Source organism: Protomyctophum parallelum, assembly GCF_964188405.1.
Source record: "Protomyctophum parallelum genome assembly, chromosome: 1".
In the NCBI taxonomy this organism is placed as follows: Eukaryota; Metazoa; Chordata; class Actinopteri; order Myctophiformes; family Myctophidae; genus Protomyctophum; species Protomyctophum parallelum.
Window position 1 is genome coordinate 28125704 of NC_139697.1, and position 19925 is coordinate 28145628.

Genomic DNA, 19925 nt, shown 5'->3' on the forward strand with positions numbered 1-19925 from the left:
TGTTTCTATATCAGTGGTTCTCAATATTTCATGTCAAGAACCCCAACAAATGATATGTATTTGGCTGCCGACGCCCATCTGAAAATATGTTGTTCCAGGAACCCCTCAGAAGCAAAGATTTGAGTTAAAAAAAACGTTCGCTCTGAAGTCTGAAAGAATATATTCAAACATATGGGCCACGACTTTCTTTAAATAGCAGACCTACAAGCTCGTGCCGCGCTACGAGCTTGTAGATCTGCTATTTTTCAACAACTAAAGCATAACATAACGCTTAAAAAACACCAAAAAGGGGTTCCCGCCCAGAGCGGGATAACCAGGACATGATCTGAATGTACCGTATGGAAGAATAAAAAGAAGACAAAGACAAACGTGGTGGAAATATAAAGAGGGAAAAAGAACGATTGAAGGCGGGATGGGAGAGAGAAGAAGAAGAAGAGAGAGAATGAAAGGAGAGAGAGAAGAAAGGAGAGAATATGAATGAGAAGGTGGGAGGCAAGGAAGGAGAGATGGAGATGGAGATGAAAGGAAGCAGGAGGAGGCAGCGAGTGAAGTGGAGTGGGCTGAATGAGAGAACAAAACCCGATGACGAGCGAGAGAGAGAACAATGTCAAGAACAATATGACTGCAAGAAGGCAGCAAAACTTCATAGAGTTCTCCCTCCTGTATTATATAATTCTCAACTTCTCTCACAGTGCCGAGTCTATAGCTCCAAGTAGTACAGTATGAGCTCAAAGCTGCGTGGAAAAAATAGCAACAACAGAAAAAAAAAAGTGAGAACCAAGAAGAGCTACTGGAGAACAAGCAGAGAGATGAAGTCGATGAAGACTCTTTTGAAAGATGGTCAACTCCGGCAGGGTGCAGTATGAAAGACCAGCCGTGGGCGGGAGGAGAAATGGTTAGGCAGGCTGTGTGGGCAGCAGACTCACTCGCCTGGACAGATGCAGTCCATTATTTAGGCTTTAGCACATAGCCTCCGAGAGGGAGGGAGGGAGAGAGGAGCATTGTGATTTGGCAGAGAGGTAGGTAGCACGGAAAACAGAAGAGAGAGAGAGAGAGAAACTTTTCGCGATACTGTACATCATTCAGAACAGACTCTTGGCATCCAAACAAACTGATAGCAGGCTAGTAAGACTGAGGCCTTTTGTTTGAGGCCCAGAGCTATACCCAGTGCACTGTTTTCTCTCTTACACGCAGGCGCCTGCAACACATCCCAGCTCAGAGGTTCCAAATTATTGTGAGCATAAAGTGTCACCTAAAACGTGACATTTCTGATGTTGGTGTCGGCGATATTCTACTGACAATGTTGCAAGTTTGACTGATGTTCTGGCAGACATAACTGCCAACACATACAGTATGTCTGTAAAGCTTGGGTTGGCCAATCAGGGAAGACGATGCCTACACGCGCGCACGGACATACCGTATCTTAAGATTGATTCTATACTAGCTCTGTAAAAGGTCAACATGATATTTACACTGACTCCGAAAAGTCTTCTGAGAAAGTGTAGACGCTGGTGTATCTTAGAACACAGTGTTGTGCCAGCTCAGGTCCTCAGGTATTTATACGAGGGGACCTGTTGGATGTTATTGTCACTATGGTACTGTGGTCTCCTATGGACCTGGGGTCCACTATGACCTCCTCTGTTTTGTTAACATTTATTTTCAGATGGTGTAGATCACAGTCATCACACCACTCCATAAACGTGTCTACTCCCTCTGTATGGCTGAGGATGTTATTATCGCTCTTGAGCAGAATAAGGGCCGATTCATACTCCTATTTTACCGCTGTAGTGCCGAAATGATTTCGGCTCGTCAGAAATTTTCAGTAGCGCAGAAGAGACGACTTTAGGACAGTACCCGCCCCCCCGAACCTCAAATGACGTCACATTATCGGCTCTACAGAGGCGAACATACTTTTATTCGGTATTCGAGTATGAATCGCGCCTAAGTATCACGGTTTCATCAGAAAACTTGATAACAAACTGATGTGGATGTGAGCTGAAACAGTCGTCCGTATACAAGGTAAACAGAAAAGAGGAGCTGACTGTTCCTTGGGGCACCGCTGTACTACACAGTGTCTCCTCTGAGAACACCAAGTTAAATCTCACCCTCTGTGGTCTCCTAGAGAGGAAAGTACCATTTGTGTCCACATTTGACTGAGGGACTGCCACTGGACTTTCTTTTGAATTTTCGTTTTTTCATGTCGTATGAAAGCAGGGAATCATAGCTTCAAATTGACATATTGGTTGTTCAGTTTGACCCACCAGATTTGGAGATATGGCTTATAGAGTAAAATGTCTTGCAGAAAACAGAGAGTTGAGAAAACAGGCTTGAAAGGTTCACACCTAGCTACACCTAAGCATTTATTTCAGCTCTGACACTTATTTCAGACATGCTCTAGTATGTGAAGTCTGCCTGTGCTCATTTTGGATGAAACAAAAAGAAAAGTTTTCTCCTCTGGTGAAAAGCTGGCGGTTGCGCGATGGCAGGCTCTCAGTCAAATCTGGTCACATTTTATTATAAAGGGGTTCACAAGCCCTGCAACGGGAGCGGGCTCCCGCGAGACCCAACTCAAAATGTTGCGCCGCGGGCAGTATTTAAATACCTGCGGGAGGGCGCGGGCGGTCAAGATAAAATAAGCGGGGACCGCAAAATCCCGCATCTTTCCGCAATTACACCGGATGGAAAACCTCACCTGACCCAGCAGCATAAATCAATAGTCGCGCGCAGCCACGCACAGTCGCACACACACAGTTGAAAAATGGCGGAACAGCAGCAACAACAAAGCAAGAAGGAGACAACAAATGACGTTGAGAAGAAGCTCAAAGCAGAAGAGTATAAATTAAAAGAAAGGAAAGGAGCCAAGTCTGACATAATAGGTCACGTTTCTCCGTTGTTACAGACACAAATGGAAACAAACTGGAGTTTGCTAGTTGCAGCAAATGCGAAAAAGTGTTGAACTACAGCAGCCACAAATCTGGTACGTCTGGATTAAGGAGGCATACCTGTGTAACTCTTCCCGGCCAAACAAAGCTGGTCTTGAAACAACATGTTCTTCCCACAGCGGCTAAACATGATGCTACCCAGCAATGTGTTGCAAAGATATTCGGCCATATGATATGGTTGCTGGGGCCGGCTTTGTAAACATTGTCCAGCACTTCGTTAATCTCGCTGCTAAACATGGCAAATTCAATGTGAAGGACGTCCTGCCTCATCCAACCACGGTATCCAGACACGTTGTGAAAAACGCCCAAGCCCTGCAGGCGTCCGTGGCAGAGGAAATGAAGCCCATCATTGCAACGTATGGATGTGCCATCACCACCGATATATGGACAGAGGATTACCATAAAACCTTGTTCATTTCCAGCACAATCCATTACACAGACTTTGGGCTTGTGTCGAGGGTGTTATTTGCGGCGTGTTATTTGTTTTAATTGGCCTTATAGGCCTATTTGTATTTGGCTGCTGGCTCGTGTGCTGCCTTGTTAGGCTATAATAAAAAAGGCCAACGTTATTTCATCCGTTTGTGTGGTCACTGGTCGTGCTTTTACATTTGTTATAGAGGAATCATTTTAAATGTTCCCGACAGGTATAGGTTATAGCCAATGTGAATAATATGCTACGAATATTTGGGCTTGTTGCTGTCCAGTGTCCTCCTCCATGATCGTATTGTGTATAGGCTACTGCTGTGTACAGTATAGTGACGCCACCGCGCGCCTTTCTTTCTCTATTAACTTGCGGCCTCGCGCCCTCAATCTGTTTCTGTCTGTTTTTCCATCTCAATATAAATTTTGCGGGTTTAGCGGGACTAAACGATAAAATTGCGGGATGGTGCGAGACTAAATCGGATACATTTTTTTGTGGCGGGCGGGAGCGGCGGACAGGCCGTCACCGCGGGAGGTCAAAAATAAAATCAATGCGGGCGCGGGAGGGAGTGGGCTGAAATTCCACGGGAGCGGGCGGGAGCGGGATCAATAAATCACGCAGGGCTCTAGTTCACATTTAACTGAGCTAATTTACGCAACAGAATGTCTGGATGTATAGTATTAAAGGCCGAGCTGAAGTCGATAAAAAGTAATCTGGCGTATAATACGCTACCTTACTCTCCAGGTGTTTCAAGGAGAGATGAGCTATACTGTGGATATGCCATATATTGCATGGCATGTACTGTGCTGATGGCTCATCAGGTGGCTCAGATGAGTGTACGGGGGAGCTGATAGTAAGTGTTTTGCTCAGGGACACTTTGTCATGTACCGTAGACCAGTGGTTCCCAAAGTGGGGTCCGGGGACCCCCAGGGGTCTTTGAGGGACTTCCAAGGGGTCCCCAGCTAAATGATAGTTTGGAACCAAATGGACCATTAAGGGTTCTGTAACTCTGAGAGGGTACCAAACAGAACCAAATGGACCTCAGCGGGTCCATTTGGTTCCATTTCTACACTCTCAGAGTTAAATTAACATTGATTTTACAATATAAATGTGGGGTCCCAGAGATATAAATGCCATTAAATGGGGCGTCCGTAGACTAATTCCTTGAAATTAAACGGGTTGAGAATCACTGCTAGAGCCGTACAAATCTTCTCTTGTCGTCCCTGGCATTATCTTTTCAAATGGGGGTCCGTGGGGCTAATTAGTGTCAATTTGGGGGTCCTTGACATGAGACATTTTGGGAACCACTGCGCCGTAGACTGAGCATGCAGACAGAGGGGTCGAATCTGCAACTGCCTCTCGCTACACACCCAGCTACGGCTGTCCTAACATATTCCCGTTGCATCCGCCCTCCTGTTCTTTAAGCGTTGTTGTGCATATAAATACATCATAATTAGAGAGACTCTCTTCTTGTTCCTTCATCTCAGAGCGTCTTTGAAGCTCCGTCACAGAACATGCATGTTGCATGATTGTCATCCGTGTGCATTGAAGATAACCACAGAGGGAATAAGAGGAGCCCTTTGAGGTTGTTGTTTTGTTCATAAATATATAACCTATAACTATTATGCAGATCCTAGCATCCTATATATTCTGGGAGCAAACATCCTGTGAAAATAGATCTATACACGTTGTGTTGTGAGTTTGTAGATTAGACTATTTTCAGCAAAGATATTTAGTGTAGAGTGAAAAAAGGAGGGGGGCCTTGTATAGACCCCTGGGGTACTCTGGAGGGGGTTTAAGTTGTAAAATAAAATAAAATAAATTACTTTCTATTTGTTAGGTTTCTGAACACCAAAGAGTTTTCTGAAAAACTCATGTTTTATGTCAGTGCATGGTGCTCAAACCTTTTCATATCAATGACCTCCAAAAATATAATTATGTAAATGGCCGCCGACCCCCATCTGAAAATATGTCGTTCCAGGGACCCGCCCAGAAGCAAAGATTTGAGTTAAAAACGTTCGCTCTGGGCACCTAGGCTGCTTAGCCAGCCTGGCGGCATGCCGCGGGTTCGACTCCCGATCCCGACAGCCTTTGCCGCGTGTCTTCCCCCCCATCTCTCTCCCCATTTCCTGTCAGTCTACTTGCAACCTATCAATACAGGCAGAAAAAGCCTGTATTGATTTTTCAAAAATAGCAGATCTACAAGCTCGAGCTTGTAGATCTGATATTTTTCAATAGCTAAAGTATAAAATAATGCTTAAAACACCAAAAGGGGTTCCTGCCCAAAATGTGTTAAGCCCGTAGGGGGTTTAAGTTGTAATTTTTTTTTTTTATGAGTGCAAAATAAATGACTTTCTATTTATTAGTTTCCTGAACGCCAACATAAATAACTTTAACATGTTAAATCAAATCAAATCACCTGGGCACGGTGCTCGCCGACGGAGAACTGAACCACGGCGAAGTTGGGCGAGCTGTGGCTCCCGTCGATGCGCTCCACCGTGGACGAGTCGATCTTCAGCTCGCTGCTGACCTCGGCGCTCTGGATGAAGTCCTCCGTCTTCAGCTCCTCCACGCGCTTCAGCTCCCCGTCCGCCAGCTGGATGATGGAGCCCTTGATGAAGTACGGCGGCATGGAGGGCGTGGTCGTGCCCGCCGCGCCGCCAGGGGGAGGAGCTTGAGCAGACGCCGCCGCCGCCACCACCGGCAGGTGCAGCTGGGCTTGGATCACCTCCCCGGAGGAGGGGGGGTCGTGGTGGTGGTGGAGGTGGTGGTGGGGGTGGTACGGGACGCCGGAGCCCTCCGGCGGCGCCTCTCCTTTGGTGGTGACGTAGGCGTGTTGAGGGAGCGTGGCGGGGAACGGCGAGCATTGGGCGGACGACACTGTCACGTGATGATGCGACGAGGAGGAGGAGTCCAGGGTGGTGACGCTGGTGCCGCCGCTGACGGGGATGATGACTGGCTGCGCCCCGGGAATGAGCAGGTGGTGCTGCGGCAGTCCAGTCTGGTAGCCCATTGGCTGCTGCTGGCCTCCGCCGCCCGCGAGGTAGCCGATGAGAGGCGGCTGTGGGTAGATACTGCTGGAGGGGAAGCCCACTGAGAACGGCTCCGTGGCACTGTGGGTGGTGTGGATGACGGTGTGAGGAGACACCGTGGCCACCGCAGCCTTCAGACCGTCCACCACGCTCAGCGGGGACGGGAACGCGAACGGGGACGACGAAGAAGCCGCGGAGGAGGAGGAGGAGGACGAGGGGGTCCGACTGACGGGTTTGCCCATGACGATGCCGCCGCCACCTTTCTCCAGGTGCGTGAGAGCAGAGGAGGGCGGTGGCCGCTTGTCCCCGACGTGGCTGTTGGGCATCAGCATGACAGAGGAGGCTCTCACCCCCGAGGGATCGTGGGTAACGTAGTCCGAAGGCGGAGCCATCTGGCGGCCCCCCTCGTAGGCCGACGAGGACGAACAGGACAGACCGTCCCGCGGTTTGCTCCCCGCTTTGGAGGACAGGCCGGACTCGAAGCAGCGCCTGCCGCCGCCCCTCTCCACCTCCCCGTTGAGGGGCTGGTCTTTCCTGGGTGGTCCGTCGGCGTACTGCAGGACCACGTGGGACATGCCCTGGCCCAGCGTGGTGCTGTGGTGGTGAGGGTGCAGCGCCGGGTGGTGGTGGTGGTGGTGGTGGGGCGACAGCACGGTCCGGGGGGAGGGCGCGTGGTGGTGGTGGTGGGCCGCGTCCGTGGGGGGCGGGGGCATGGAGGCGCGCGCCTGCAGGGACGCTCGCTGCTGGTCGAACTTGGAGGTCTGGGAGGAGGAGGGAGGCGTGGAGGAGGGCGGCGGCGGGGAGGCGAAGGCCATCTCTGCGTGCGAGGAGGATCTCTGCAGAGGGAGGTAGCTGGAGGAGGAGGAGGAGGAGAGGGGCGGAGGAGGGGGAGGGGGAGGGGGGAGCAGCTGGGACGAAATGGAGGAGATGTAGCCGGCGTAGGGGGCGGGGTACGGCGAGGCGATGAACTGCAGGTTGGGCGGCAGCTGGGTGTAATGGATGGCCCCGCCCACCACCGAGGCGGCCTGGGAGACGACGGGCGAGGAGGTGTACACGGCGGGGAGGGACGTGACGAGCCTCAGCGAGGAGGACGAGGACGACGAGAAGGAGTCCGACGCCAGCGAGCACTGCAGGGGCTTGTACCGCGCTCCTCCCCCCTCCGACTCCCCACCGCCGCTCCCCCGGTGTCGCGTTGCGCCGCCACCCCCGCCCTCCGGCCCGCCGGCCACGCTGGCCAGCCACGCCAGGTTCTCTGTGCGCTGGCTGTCGGTGGCGGGCGCCATGATGGCCATCGCAGGGCGCTCCTCTGACGCCAACGTGCTAGCGGCGGCGAGCTCCCTCTTTTTCGGCGGTAGACACTCGTTGCTGCGCTCCTGGTTGGATTTCATCGTTCCCTCTCGAGTCTCTCTCTTCCTCTCTCTCTCTCTCTCTCTCGCTTATGCACTTGCTTTTGTCTGTTTTTTTGGTTAACGTTCACAGCTTTCTATGACTCTTTTCTCTATTCCTCTCTGCCTGGCAAGTTTGGTTCACTTTCCTGTTTCGTTATGTCACTTTCTATTTTCCTTTCTTCCTTCTCTCTTGCTAGCTTCTCTCTCTCTCTCTCTCTCCCTCCCTAGCTATTTTGCTCTCACTCTTTCAGCTATTACACTGCTCCTCTCTCTCTCCGACAGATTCCACCTAAGCCCACTGATTTACAGGAATTTGCTGAGATGACAAAAGGGAGACGGCTAGGATGAAAAGAAGGCCGTCAGGAAGGCCCAGAGAGGGATGAACGAGGGCCCTGGGGAGGTGCTGTGGAGCGCTGGTCCTTGGGGGCGTCAGAGGGGTGGGTGTATGTTCAGCGGGGGGCCTGGGGAGGTGGTCCTTGGGGGGAGAGGTGGGTGTGTGTTCAGCGGGGCAGAGGGGAGTGGAGGGCCTCTGCGTCGTTACACCTGCTGCTGCTTCCTCCCAGGTCAGTGGGGGGGCGAGCACGCTGCACTTCATGCGGTATCATTTCCTTTGGAAAGCAAGCCGGCCCACACACAGCAGGGTTCTGGGGAGAGAGAGAGAGAGAGAGAGAAAGAGAGAGAGAGGGAGAGAGAATAAAAGAGGTCTTTTTGAATAAACAGATAGGATGGGCAGGTACTGAAAATGGACACACACACACGCTAACTATTATTGTAGTTTGTGTGCACCTGCGCACACAGCAAAAACACGAGTGTTTACTCAGTGCAAAAGAAGAAAGTGTAGCAAATGAACACAAATGTGTGTGCGTGCGTGTGTGTGCCATCTGTTAGTGCTGGGCGTGGAAGGACCCCTGTTGTGTACGAAGGAACACTCGCAGTGAATGTCATAAATAATGTACCATAAGCAGCATGCGCACGCGCACGCACACACCAGTCCGCAAAATCTTGCGTACTACCATAGTTACACCTGAGCATAGCACAACATCATCCTTGTCTCACACACACACACACACACACACACACACACACACACACACACACACACACACACACACACACACACACACACACACACACACACACACACACACACACACACACACACACACACACACACACAAAGGGATATTTCTCTTTCACTCACTATTCATTTCAACATCTACTCAGGCTTTTGTGAGTACCCCAGACAGTTGCTTGATTGTTGATTCGGTATTCCGATGACTGATATTGTCCTTCTAATGCGGGAAGGACATTGTGAGCTTGTTTTGGGTACATTTATTTGTAGTATACCGAACAATTTTGGTATAAGGCAAACAGCTGTGTAACCGACCTGGTGCAAACAAAGAAAAGTAAAAAGAGAACACTGTGTTTTGCGTGCGGAACTTCCAAGTGCCCGCCCGCCCGCCCGCCCACCCACCCACCCACACCCACACCCACACACACACACACACACACACACACACACACACTGCTCTACACAACAGGATGCTAGGATGACGGCACGCTTAGCCTATAAAGCACATCAAGCACCGTGTTGGCAGCCATGAAGGAACCGTTTTAACCCATTTATACCGGATACTAAGATTCTACTAAATGTCTTCTAAATCCCAACAGTTATCCGTAAAACCCATGTTTCTATGTCAGTGGTTCTCAACCTATTTCATGTCAAGGAACCCCAAAGATTATCTGTATTCGGCCGCCGACCCCCATCTGATAATATGTAGTTCCAGGGACCTCCACAGAAGCAAATATTTGAGTTAAAAAATGTTCGTTGTGAAAGAAAATATATTCAAAGATTTTCACGATTTTTCAAAAATAGCAGATCTGCAAGCTCGTAGCGCGGCACTCGGTGCCGCGCTATGAGCTTGTAGATCTTCTATTTTTCAACAGCTAAAGTATAACCTAAAGCTTCAAAACACCAAAAGGGTGTTCCCGCCCTGAATGTGTTAAGACCCCCTGTTGTCATTAAGGTCTCCTGTGCGTGTGTGTGTGGGGAACACTTTGGTTTCTCTGTAAAACAACGACGACGACAACACAGAAAAGAGAAGTGGATAAAGACAAACGCAGTGATGCGCCGCCAGGCAGAAACGGCGGCGCATCAAACATTAAAAAAAAATCACAAACTAAAAACGTTAGGCATCATCAGTGTCCCCGATTGGCCAACACACAGCTGACTGATTCGTCAACACCACCCATCCCTTCAACTTGTACTTTTTGGGGCAAGTGGGCAAGACATGTGGGCAAGTAGAACCATGACCTCGGGCAAGTGCCTCTGAGACCTTAGTGTCAACCCCTGTAGTAATACCCTATATGCACCCAATATTCGTCTGCAGAAAATATTCGGCAGAATGCATTTTCGGCCTATTCTGTTTCGGCCTCGAATTATGCAGAAAATAATATATCACCGAATAATGCATGCAATTAATGCATTCAAAAGAGCTGAAGAAATGTTGTATGGACCCATAATAGTGATTAATATTTAAGTTAAGTTTTGCCATAACCATTTATTTTGCCATACTGAAAATCAGGTAGCTTTATAAGGTACGGCCATGACAGCAATGGTAGGAAAAAATATATATAATATTAATTTGGATATTCGGTATTCGGCCAACTGTTTCCTATATTGGGTGCATCCCTACCTGTTGTACTTGTACCCATTGTGTACCCATTCTCAGAGTACCAAGTGTGATATGGTGGAGATATGGGCTCCCTGACATTATCACTAATTGATTCGATTTATTACAGGTGATCGCTATGGTACGTATGTGCAATTAAAATTGATGTCTGTGATTTACGAGGTGTCACTGTGTGCCACTACAACACAGCCAGGACGATAGACACATACACACACACATACCCACATGAACACATGCAATTTGACGCAAACATGCATGCACACACACACGCTCACGCATGCACATTAACACTCAGTGTTTAATCAAGTCAACACAGTGTGTCTGAATAAGGCGGAGGAGTATTGACTAATACGGTTGATGCATTGGCTTTTAAAACTGAACTGTACTTGTCTTTCTTTCTCCAACTCCCTCCCTCTCTCCTTACTGTATACTGTACATCCTCCACAACTCTGCTGCTTCTGCCCGTCAGCTTGGGCATTCTGCACACACACGATGAACCTCTGCCCCAAACTTTCCAGAACGGCCCATTATAGCGCCACCAGGACGCCGACTTTGAAAATCGTTACACACTATCTCTATAGTCATGTGTTCAAAAGGGATCTGTCCGATATTTCATATTCATATTCATATGCAGGATTGGCCAATTTGGAACAAAAAGCCTCAAATCATGAACGCAGCGTGCAATTTCCGTGAAATCTTTCACAGACTTTCCTACTAGGCTGAGGAATATATATCCCACCCTTTTCACATTGGCCTGTTATAGCGCCACCAACAGGTGGGTTTTTGCACAACACATTTTTGGAACAAAATGCCTCAAAACATCCAATTGCCATCAAAGGCGTAAGAAGAAATGCCACCTTTTTCACATTGGCCTATTATAGCGCCACGAGGAGGCCACAACCTGACCTGCCCTGGTGGAGACCTGTGCTCCGAGGGGCACTTTATCTAGTTTGTTTGTTTGTCAATACAAATTTGAAGGAATTTTGAACCCTCCAAGGGCTTGAGAAGTGGCATTCCCCAGGAATATTTGTACATTCATAGGATAAAAACATTCAACAATTCAATCAACATTGAATATGTTACAAATAAAACATCATTAGACATATACATATATATATATGAGGACGACCTAGAGAGTGAGATATACAGAGAAAAAATGAATATGTTCAATTTAACAAGAAAACAGCAGAACAAATCACAATAGTAAGAGTCAAAGTCACAAAAGAGTATGGGGTTATGCAATAACGCATGACATATCCCAATACTGTATGGGGTTATGCAATAACGCATGACATATCCCAATACTGGACGTAATATTAGTCCGGTCTGGAAATATTGACGTTGTTGTGGTTGTCAAAACAACGTATGGCTGAGATATTACCATTATGCCTCATGAAGCGAGTTGTGCGTAAACAGAAATGGTGTTTTTGTTTTGTCAAGTGGCCGTCCTGCAGGCTGTATTATGTAACGAAGAAACAAAAGCTCTATTGTCAGGTCAACCACCCTTAACACCGGTGTTACGGTTTGTTTATGTGTTGCTATGGTATGGTTACATGCAGTTTAAACATATGGTTACATGCAGTTGGGGCGGCGGCGGCCCAGGGGTAGAGTGGCCGGATGGAAACCACAAGGTTCCCAATTCGAACCCTGTGGGCTCCCCCAGGGTTAGTGTCGAAGTGTCCTTGAGCAAGACACTGAACCCCCTAATTGCTCCTGATGTGCAGGTTGGTGCCTTAATTGCACGGTTTCCGCCGCCATCGGTGTGTGAACGAGTGAATGTAATGCACAATCTATGTAAAGCACCTTGGATAAAGACGCTATATAAATGCACCATTTACCACAAAATGATAATGTGTATGAGGGGAATACCACTCATTTTCAACATTTAACTTGTCATTAATATACCTTAGAGATGTTGTGTGGAAATAATAATAATAATAAAAAAAGATCAGTGACATCATGAAGATGTACTCAAAAAGAGTGCATCTTTGTGATGTCACTGATCACATGAGATGTATGAGATAATAGGATATTAATGGACACACATGATGCCAGTCATTTTGTGGCCATGTTGGTATAATTTTCTTTAGTTCAACTGTCTCTCTCTCCCGCCATCATTAACCCATTTCGGGGCGGGAACCCCTTTTGGTGTTTTTTTTTTTAAACACTTTTATTTTATTTTATTGATGAATAAATGAAAAAACATCTGTACATTTTGTTGTATCCGACATGTAAATATCCCCCCCTCCCCCCCCAATCAAGGTCAGAACAAGACAAATAAAACAAAGACAGACAGTACAAGACAGTCAAAGTAATTAGTAAACTAGTTTTGAAAGTACTAATGAACATAGTAAGAAAAAGAAAAAAAAAAAAAAAAAACAGCCCCTTTTGGTGTTTTAACATTATGTTGTACTTAACCATTGAAATATAGCAGATCTACAAGCTCATACAAGATTGTAGGTCTGCTATTTTTTTTTTAATCGTGAAAATGTGGCCCAAATGTTTGAATATATTCTTTCAGAGCAAACGTTTTTAACTCAAAACTTCTGGGGGGGTCCCTGGAACAACATATTTACAGATGTGGATCGGCGGCCAATTAAATATATTTTTGGGGGTCCTCGACATGAAAATGTTTGAGAACAACTGATATAGAAACAGGTTTTTCAGAAAACCGTCAGGATTTAGAAGACATTTGTAGAATTGATCTCAGGTCTAAATTGGGTTACCGATTTTAGTTGTGTTTCACTCCTCCAGCACGGTCTCAGCAGATGGAGGATCCAGCCTGGACTTGGTTACAGATAAAGATGGACCTTGTGGATCCACCATGGCACATGTACTGTATATCAAACACTGATGTTGTCATCTGAAATATTCAGACACAAATAAACTGCATATTATTCAACACTATCATTCATCAGAGCTGGGCAGCTGAGTTCCATCAGGTTCTATCAGGTGCCAACGTCGACCCCACCCGCTCACCTCCGCCCCACCCCCTCCAGGTGCTGCGGCCATCTTGGAAACTAAACACAATGTAAACAATGAGAGAGAGAGAGAGAGAGAGAGAGAGAGAGAGAGAGAGAGAGAGATGAGGAGAGAGAGAGAGAAGAGAGAGAGAGAGAGAGAGGAGACAAAGAGAGGGAGAGGAGGAGAGAGAGAGAGAGATGAGAGAGAGAGAGAGAGAGAGGGTGGGGGGGAGAGAAGAGAGAGAGAGAAAGAGAAGGAGACAAAGAGAGGGAGAGAGAGAGAGAGAGGGAGACAAAGAGAGGGAGAGAGAGAGAGAGAGAGAAAGAGAGAGAGAGAGAGAGAGAGAGAGAGAGAGAGAGAGAGAGAGAGGGGGGGGGAGAGAAAGAGAGAGAGAGAAAGAGAGGGAGACAAAGAGAGGGAGAGAGAGAGAGAGACAAAGAGAGGGAGAGAGAGAGAGACAAAGAGAGGGAGAGAGAGAGAGGGGGGGGAGAAAGAGAGAGAGAGAAAGAGAGGGAGACAAAGAGAGGGAGAGAGAGAGAGAGAGAGAGAGAGATGGGGGGGGAGAGAAAGAGAGAGAGAGAAAGAGAGGGAGAGAGAGAGAGAGAGAGAGAAACGGAAACGAAGACTGGCCTCCAGTTTGAGAGTGATAAAGTGGTACGCTCGGTTATCTGACTGTTATCTGGGAGTTCCATGCAGGTATGTATGGTAGTGACCAAACCTCCCACCGCTCTGCCAACATTAGTATTGTGAGTCCAAACCGTAGCTGTGTGTAGGAGTATACAGTATATACACATCCTGGTGTGCATTCATTGTGCACCAAGATTGTGTTGACAATGTGCAAGTTTGATGAACTACTAGATTTTCAGTTAATCAAGTCTGGTGTGGCTATATACTCCGATGGCAGATCCCTATTAAATCTCTCAAGAACAGATTCCGAGCTGCGCTGCTGAATCTGTCGGCGGGGGGGGGGGTGTTCAGAACGTGTTAACATGGTGGATTAGTGGATTGAATACATTAAGCGCCGCACCGGAAGAGGAGCGCCAAACACAAACATCCTGTGTTATCCACATTCCAGAGACAAATTCAACAGCGGAGGGCGCTGTTTTTGCCTTTTATTTATTGGTTGTGACGCAGACCGGATCAATGGTGCAATGTCGGTAACAAATGTTATGTTCGTGATGTCCGACCGATCGACCGACCACCCGCCCTATCTGGGAAATCTACAATACACATTCTAGAATCCAGAACTATTGCCTTGTTTACCTCCTCAATCCGTAAACTGACGCTGGCCATGTGTTTTGTAAGATATTTATTTTTCCTAAATGATATTATTGTGTATTATTATTGATGTTGCAAATCCCATGATGGCTGCCTTGTAGACATGGTGGGGAAATAGCGGCCCTTACACAACTGGGGTGTAGTAAAAAGTAAAACAGTGCAACATCTATCTAGTGGCTGGATATTTTCTATTGCGTGTTCTATTTCCCTGGGGGGGGGGGGGATTACAGTACTTCTACTACTGCATTTGATCCCTACATACCAGTGTTTTCGTCGACTAAAACTATGACGAAAAATGTTTGTCGACTACCTTTTTTCATCTGACGAAAACTAAATGGAAACTAAATGAAAACCAAGCTATGATGACTAAAACTAAGACTAAATATATTGACAATTTGGTCAACAAATAAAAAATCTAGACTAAAATGTTAGGGAGGGACTAGTGGACAAGAGATCCAGTATAAGTCATTTTACACTTGGTTTCATGCTGAAAATAGCAGATCTACAAGCTCACAACGCGTCGCAGTGCGACACGTTGTGAGCTTGTAGATCGGCTATTTTCAGCAATTGTAAAACCGTCATTACGACGGCATCAAGGCCCGCCAAAATACATTTTAGTCGACTAAATCAACTGTAGATTTAGTCGACTAAAATCTTATGATATTTAGTTGACTAAAACTAGACAATCACAAAAAAATTCCAGGTGACTAAAACTAAATGTAAACTATTCAAAAGACTATGACTAAAACTAGAGAGGGGGGAGGCGGGGGGAGCCGGGGGGCATGGGCGACAGAACAGTTTGGGGTGTTTGTGCATGCTCAACATGAAGCCAGGTGAGTTGGGGGTCAAACCCAGGATCACCAGGTTCCCAGATCGAATCTGATCGAATCCCGGCTCCTCCTCCTGTCCACATGTGGAAGTGTCCTTGGGCAAGAAGACACTGAACCCCACACTGCCTCCAATGAGTCGGTCGGTGTGAGCTCGCCACCATTGATGTGTGAATGTGGGAGGTGAGGACGCTGGCGTCGACTGTTCGCCGCTTCACCTCCCAATGTATGAATGAATGAACCATTGTAAAGCGCTTTGAGCACTTGGAGAAGCGCTATAAAAATGCAATTCATTATTATTAAACCGAGGATCATCGGGTCCCAGATGGCAGCTCCTGAGTCACGGCCGCACCATGATAGTCAGTGAACCATATAGACTCAATAGAACTCGATAAAACAAATGTTAAAAATGTTAGTGTTCTTGTGGTGTGTCGAATTTTAGTCCACCTCTTCTTAACCCATTTAGGCCTGACGTCGAAATTAAAAAATATATGTAATTGGCCGCCGATCCCCATCTGAAAATATGTCAAAAAGATTTTAGTTAAAAAAAACGTTCGCTCTGAAATATAGTCAATGATTTGTGCCACATTTTCACAAAAAAAAAAAAAAAGCAAATCTACAAGCTCGTAGCGCGGCACTCAGCTTGTAGATCTGCTATTTTTCAATAGCTAAAGTATAACATAATGCTTAAAAACACCAAAAGGGGTTCCCGTCCAAACTTGTGAACTCCAACAATGCTGCAGATGAGCATAACACTCAACCTATAGAGGCCCCACGGTATATGTGAAGTGAATAGCAACAACGGCAGTAAACAAAAGGAGGATGTAGATCTTGTAGATCTGTTTTGTTTTCAATTGGAGTATAAATTATGTTTTAGTGTCCCAACTGTCCGGCATTGGGGTCTCACCTCGTTTCTTCCTTCTAGGGGCAGGAAAACTCTGCTGTTTACAGCGGTCTACAACAGCACAACACCAACTTTTGTGAGAGAAATAAGCCAACCCACCTCCAAAAAGAAGCCCAAAACAAGCCAACTCTTAGCGAGATAAATAAGCCAAATCTTCCCTAAAAAAACAAGCCAAAACAAACCCAATAATATTGCCATATATAATACTAATAAATTAATGTTTTGATAATTTATTATACTATTACACACATAGTTGAGACACCAGGCCCATTCTGTCACTCAATGTGATTCACACTCCCCCCAAACCTATATGGGTATTTATAGTATATACATCAAATAAATGTTGGCTTGTTTGATATTCAAAACAAGCCACCGAACTTTTTAAACAAGCCCAAAAAACCGCAACCCGCGACTCTGGAAAAGGAAAACGCAACTCTGGAAAAAAAACAAGCCAACTTTGGCGGGAAGCAAGCGGACTTGGCAACCCTGAACACAAGCACAATATATCCACAGCTAGAATGAGGCAGGGCGGGACGGTATACGAGTGAGGCAGGGATTGAGGGAAAGAGAGGGAGAAAGAGAGAGAGAGAGAGTGAGAGATATGGAGAGAGAGAGAGAGAGAGAGAGAGAGAGAGAGAGAGAGCAGCAGCATTGGCTGACCTACATTGCATAAAGAGAGTATTGCTTCCCTGAAACTCACACGCAAACAGACTTCCACTGAAAAGCTATGTCACCTGAATCTTGCTGAGTGTGCAGTGTCTGTGTGTGAGGGTCCAATATCAGATGACTGGTAACTCAAGATGTCTGTCCTCTACCAGCGTGCTCTCACACACACACACACACGCACGCACGCACGCACGCACGCACGCACGCACGCACGCACGCACGCACGCACGCACGCACGCACGCACGCACGCACGCACGCCCGCACGCACGCACGCACGCACGCACGCACACACTTGCAGAGGGAAACTAGTTGCATAGCATTTTGAGAAACAGAAACAGTGTGAAACAGAGCAATTACTTATTCACCATAAAACCTGTGCTTTCACAGCCAAAACGCTCTCTCTCTCTCTACAATACACACATGCAAGCACGCATGCACGCACACACACATGTACGGTATACGCACGCATAAGCACACATACAAGTGTGTCCTATGCTGTGGACAGTAGCAGCAAACACGCAGATGAGTTCAAGGTCAACCAATCCACAATAAAACAAGAGAGATAAGACCGGCTGTTATTTAATGATGTACGGTGCTGTAGAATACCATTCAGAGAGATGTAACCCCTGCAGGGCAGGCTGTCACATGTCAATGTGCACCACGTTAAAACTATCATTTATAGAAGTACGCAGGCTAAATTTAAAAGTTTAGTCATATACTGCACTGAATTTACAACCTTGACCTGTGCTTTTGAATGAATTCATATTGGTTCTCTAGAGATAATGTAGCTATAGTCAACAGGAAGCCATATGCTCATAAATATTCTATTTGTGTGTCTTGTTAAGTCAGTGACTTTAACCGTTAAAATGTTGGCAAGTCATTAGGGGGCCAACTTCACTCATTTGTAACCTGAGTCCTATCATGCTATAGTACCCAAGAACCTGACGTCACTTACCCTGGGTCACTGCGTTAGCAACCACTCCTATAGACAGCTATGTGTGTGGCTGTGTCTGTCCCTGGCTGTGTCCGAGCATGAAAATAGCGTTTGTTCACCACCAAATGTCACTGTTGCACAGCCTAACACACAGACACAGACACACACAGGCTAGGGAGGAGGGCACAGTACAGTACAGTACAGTACAGTACAGTACAGTACAGTACAGTACAGTACAGTACAGTACAGTACAGTACAGTACAGTACAGTACAGTACAGTACAGTACAGTACAGTACAGTACAGTACCACTCACTTCAGACGGGTCTGATTTTTGTATTGGAATCCCCATAGGCAAAACTTCTCATACGAATTATTGTGTTCCAAAAACGACTCCGTAACACAGTTCTTATGACGCGGAGATCTAAGATTTAAGATGGGTATTTACAGTGGCAGTGATGTCAGATTAGTCTATCTAATCTGACATAACTTGTGTGTGTGTGCGTGTAATGTGTTGCAATTCAAATTGATGTCCGTGATTTACGAGATGCCACTGTGTGCCACTACTCTACTTTATTTTTATTTTTATGAACCCTACAAATAAATAAAATCTTCCCCCCAAGGGGTACCTAAGTCAAAAAAAATTGGGAACCCCTGATGTAGTTGATTAACAATAATTGTAACTCTTGAGAGTTAATAAGGGTCCATTTGGTTACTAACTCCATCTTTTAAATGAGGACCACTGGTGTTCCCTGGACCACTGTTGATCCAATTGATCACCATAGCAACCCCAGCCTAGGCCTGATTAGGTAAATTCCCAACACCTGCTAAATCCTCCAAACCTGTATCTTGATTGGAATCAATCTCCACTCACACTCCTCTCAGTCATGCAGCTACACAGACACATCCCAGGCACACTTTGGTAGGCCTGTCCTGTTTGGATGACAATATTGCCTTTCCAACAGATTTTCATAAAAAAAAAAAAAAAAAAAAAAAGAAGAAAAAAAAAGAAAAACGATTATCGATTATTAATTTTCATAATCGATTTCGGGTCCTATCAACGATAATCGATTAATCGGACCCATCCCTAACACACACACACACACACACACACACACACACACACACACACACACACACACACACACACACACACACACACACTATCATTAGCACAGTCTGTGGAGAATGTCACACCCACATTTCGCTACTTGTAACTTTTAATGAGTGGGGGAAAAAATGCATTTGAATGCAACACTTACACGAACACTTACACAACCCAGTGCATTCTGTGTATCAAGAAAATGTCCCAATCTCACATCTCTGCCAGGGTACATACAATCTAAAATGTAGGCTGGGCATTTTATGTAGGCTGGCAGAGATATGTAGTGTAGTGCGTTGTTCAGTTTGGGAGTCTGTGTTAACTTTTTCATTGTTTGTGGTTGTCTCTTGTGTTTGTCCGCGTGTGTGAGTGCGTGCGTGTGTGCGTGCGCGTGTGCGTGCGTGCCATAATCATAATGACATCAAAGGGATCAGACCAATGTGATGCATTATTATCTGCTAAATATAGATGGGCTGATGGAACACTCTGGTCTATCTGATCACCGTTTAGAAATACAACTGTCGGTGCTTCATTTAACCTTGTATGTTGATGTGTGAATAATAATAATAATAATGAATTGCATTTTTATAGCGCTTTTCCAAGTGCCCTCAAAGCGCTTTACAATGGTTCATTCATTCATACATTCATTGGGAGGTGAAGCGGTGAACCGTCGATGCCAGCGCCCTCACTTCTCACATTCACACACCGACGGTGGCGAGCTCACACCGACCGACTCATTGGAGGCAATGTAGGGTTCAGTGTCTTGCCTCGAGGA

General features: G+C 46.5%; 1 protein-coding gene across 2 annotated transcripts in view; it reads right to left on the reverse strand.

Moving 5' to 3' along the window:
- atxn1a (ataxin 1a) overlaps positions 1-19925 on the reverse strand; it is a 161894-nt gene that overhangs the window by 4301 nt on the left and 137668 nt on the right. For both annotated transcript variants that reach the window (XM_083779817.1, XM_083779818.1), the window contains one exon: positions 5783-8427. In XM_083779817.1, coding sequence (XP_083635943.1) covers positions 5783-7783 — 2001 coding nt within the window. In that variant the 5' untranslated portion in view covers positions 7784-8427. The remainder of the gene's footprint in view (positions 1-5782; positions 8428-19925) is intronic.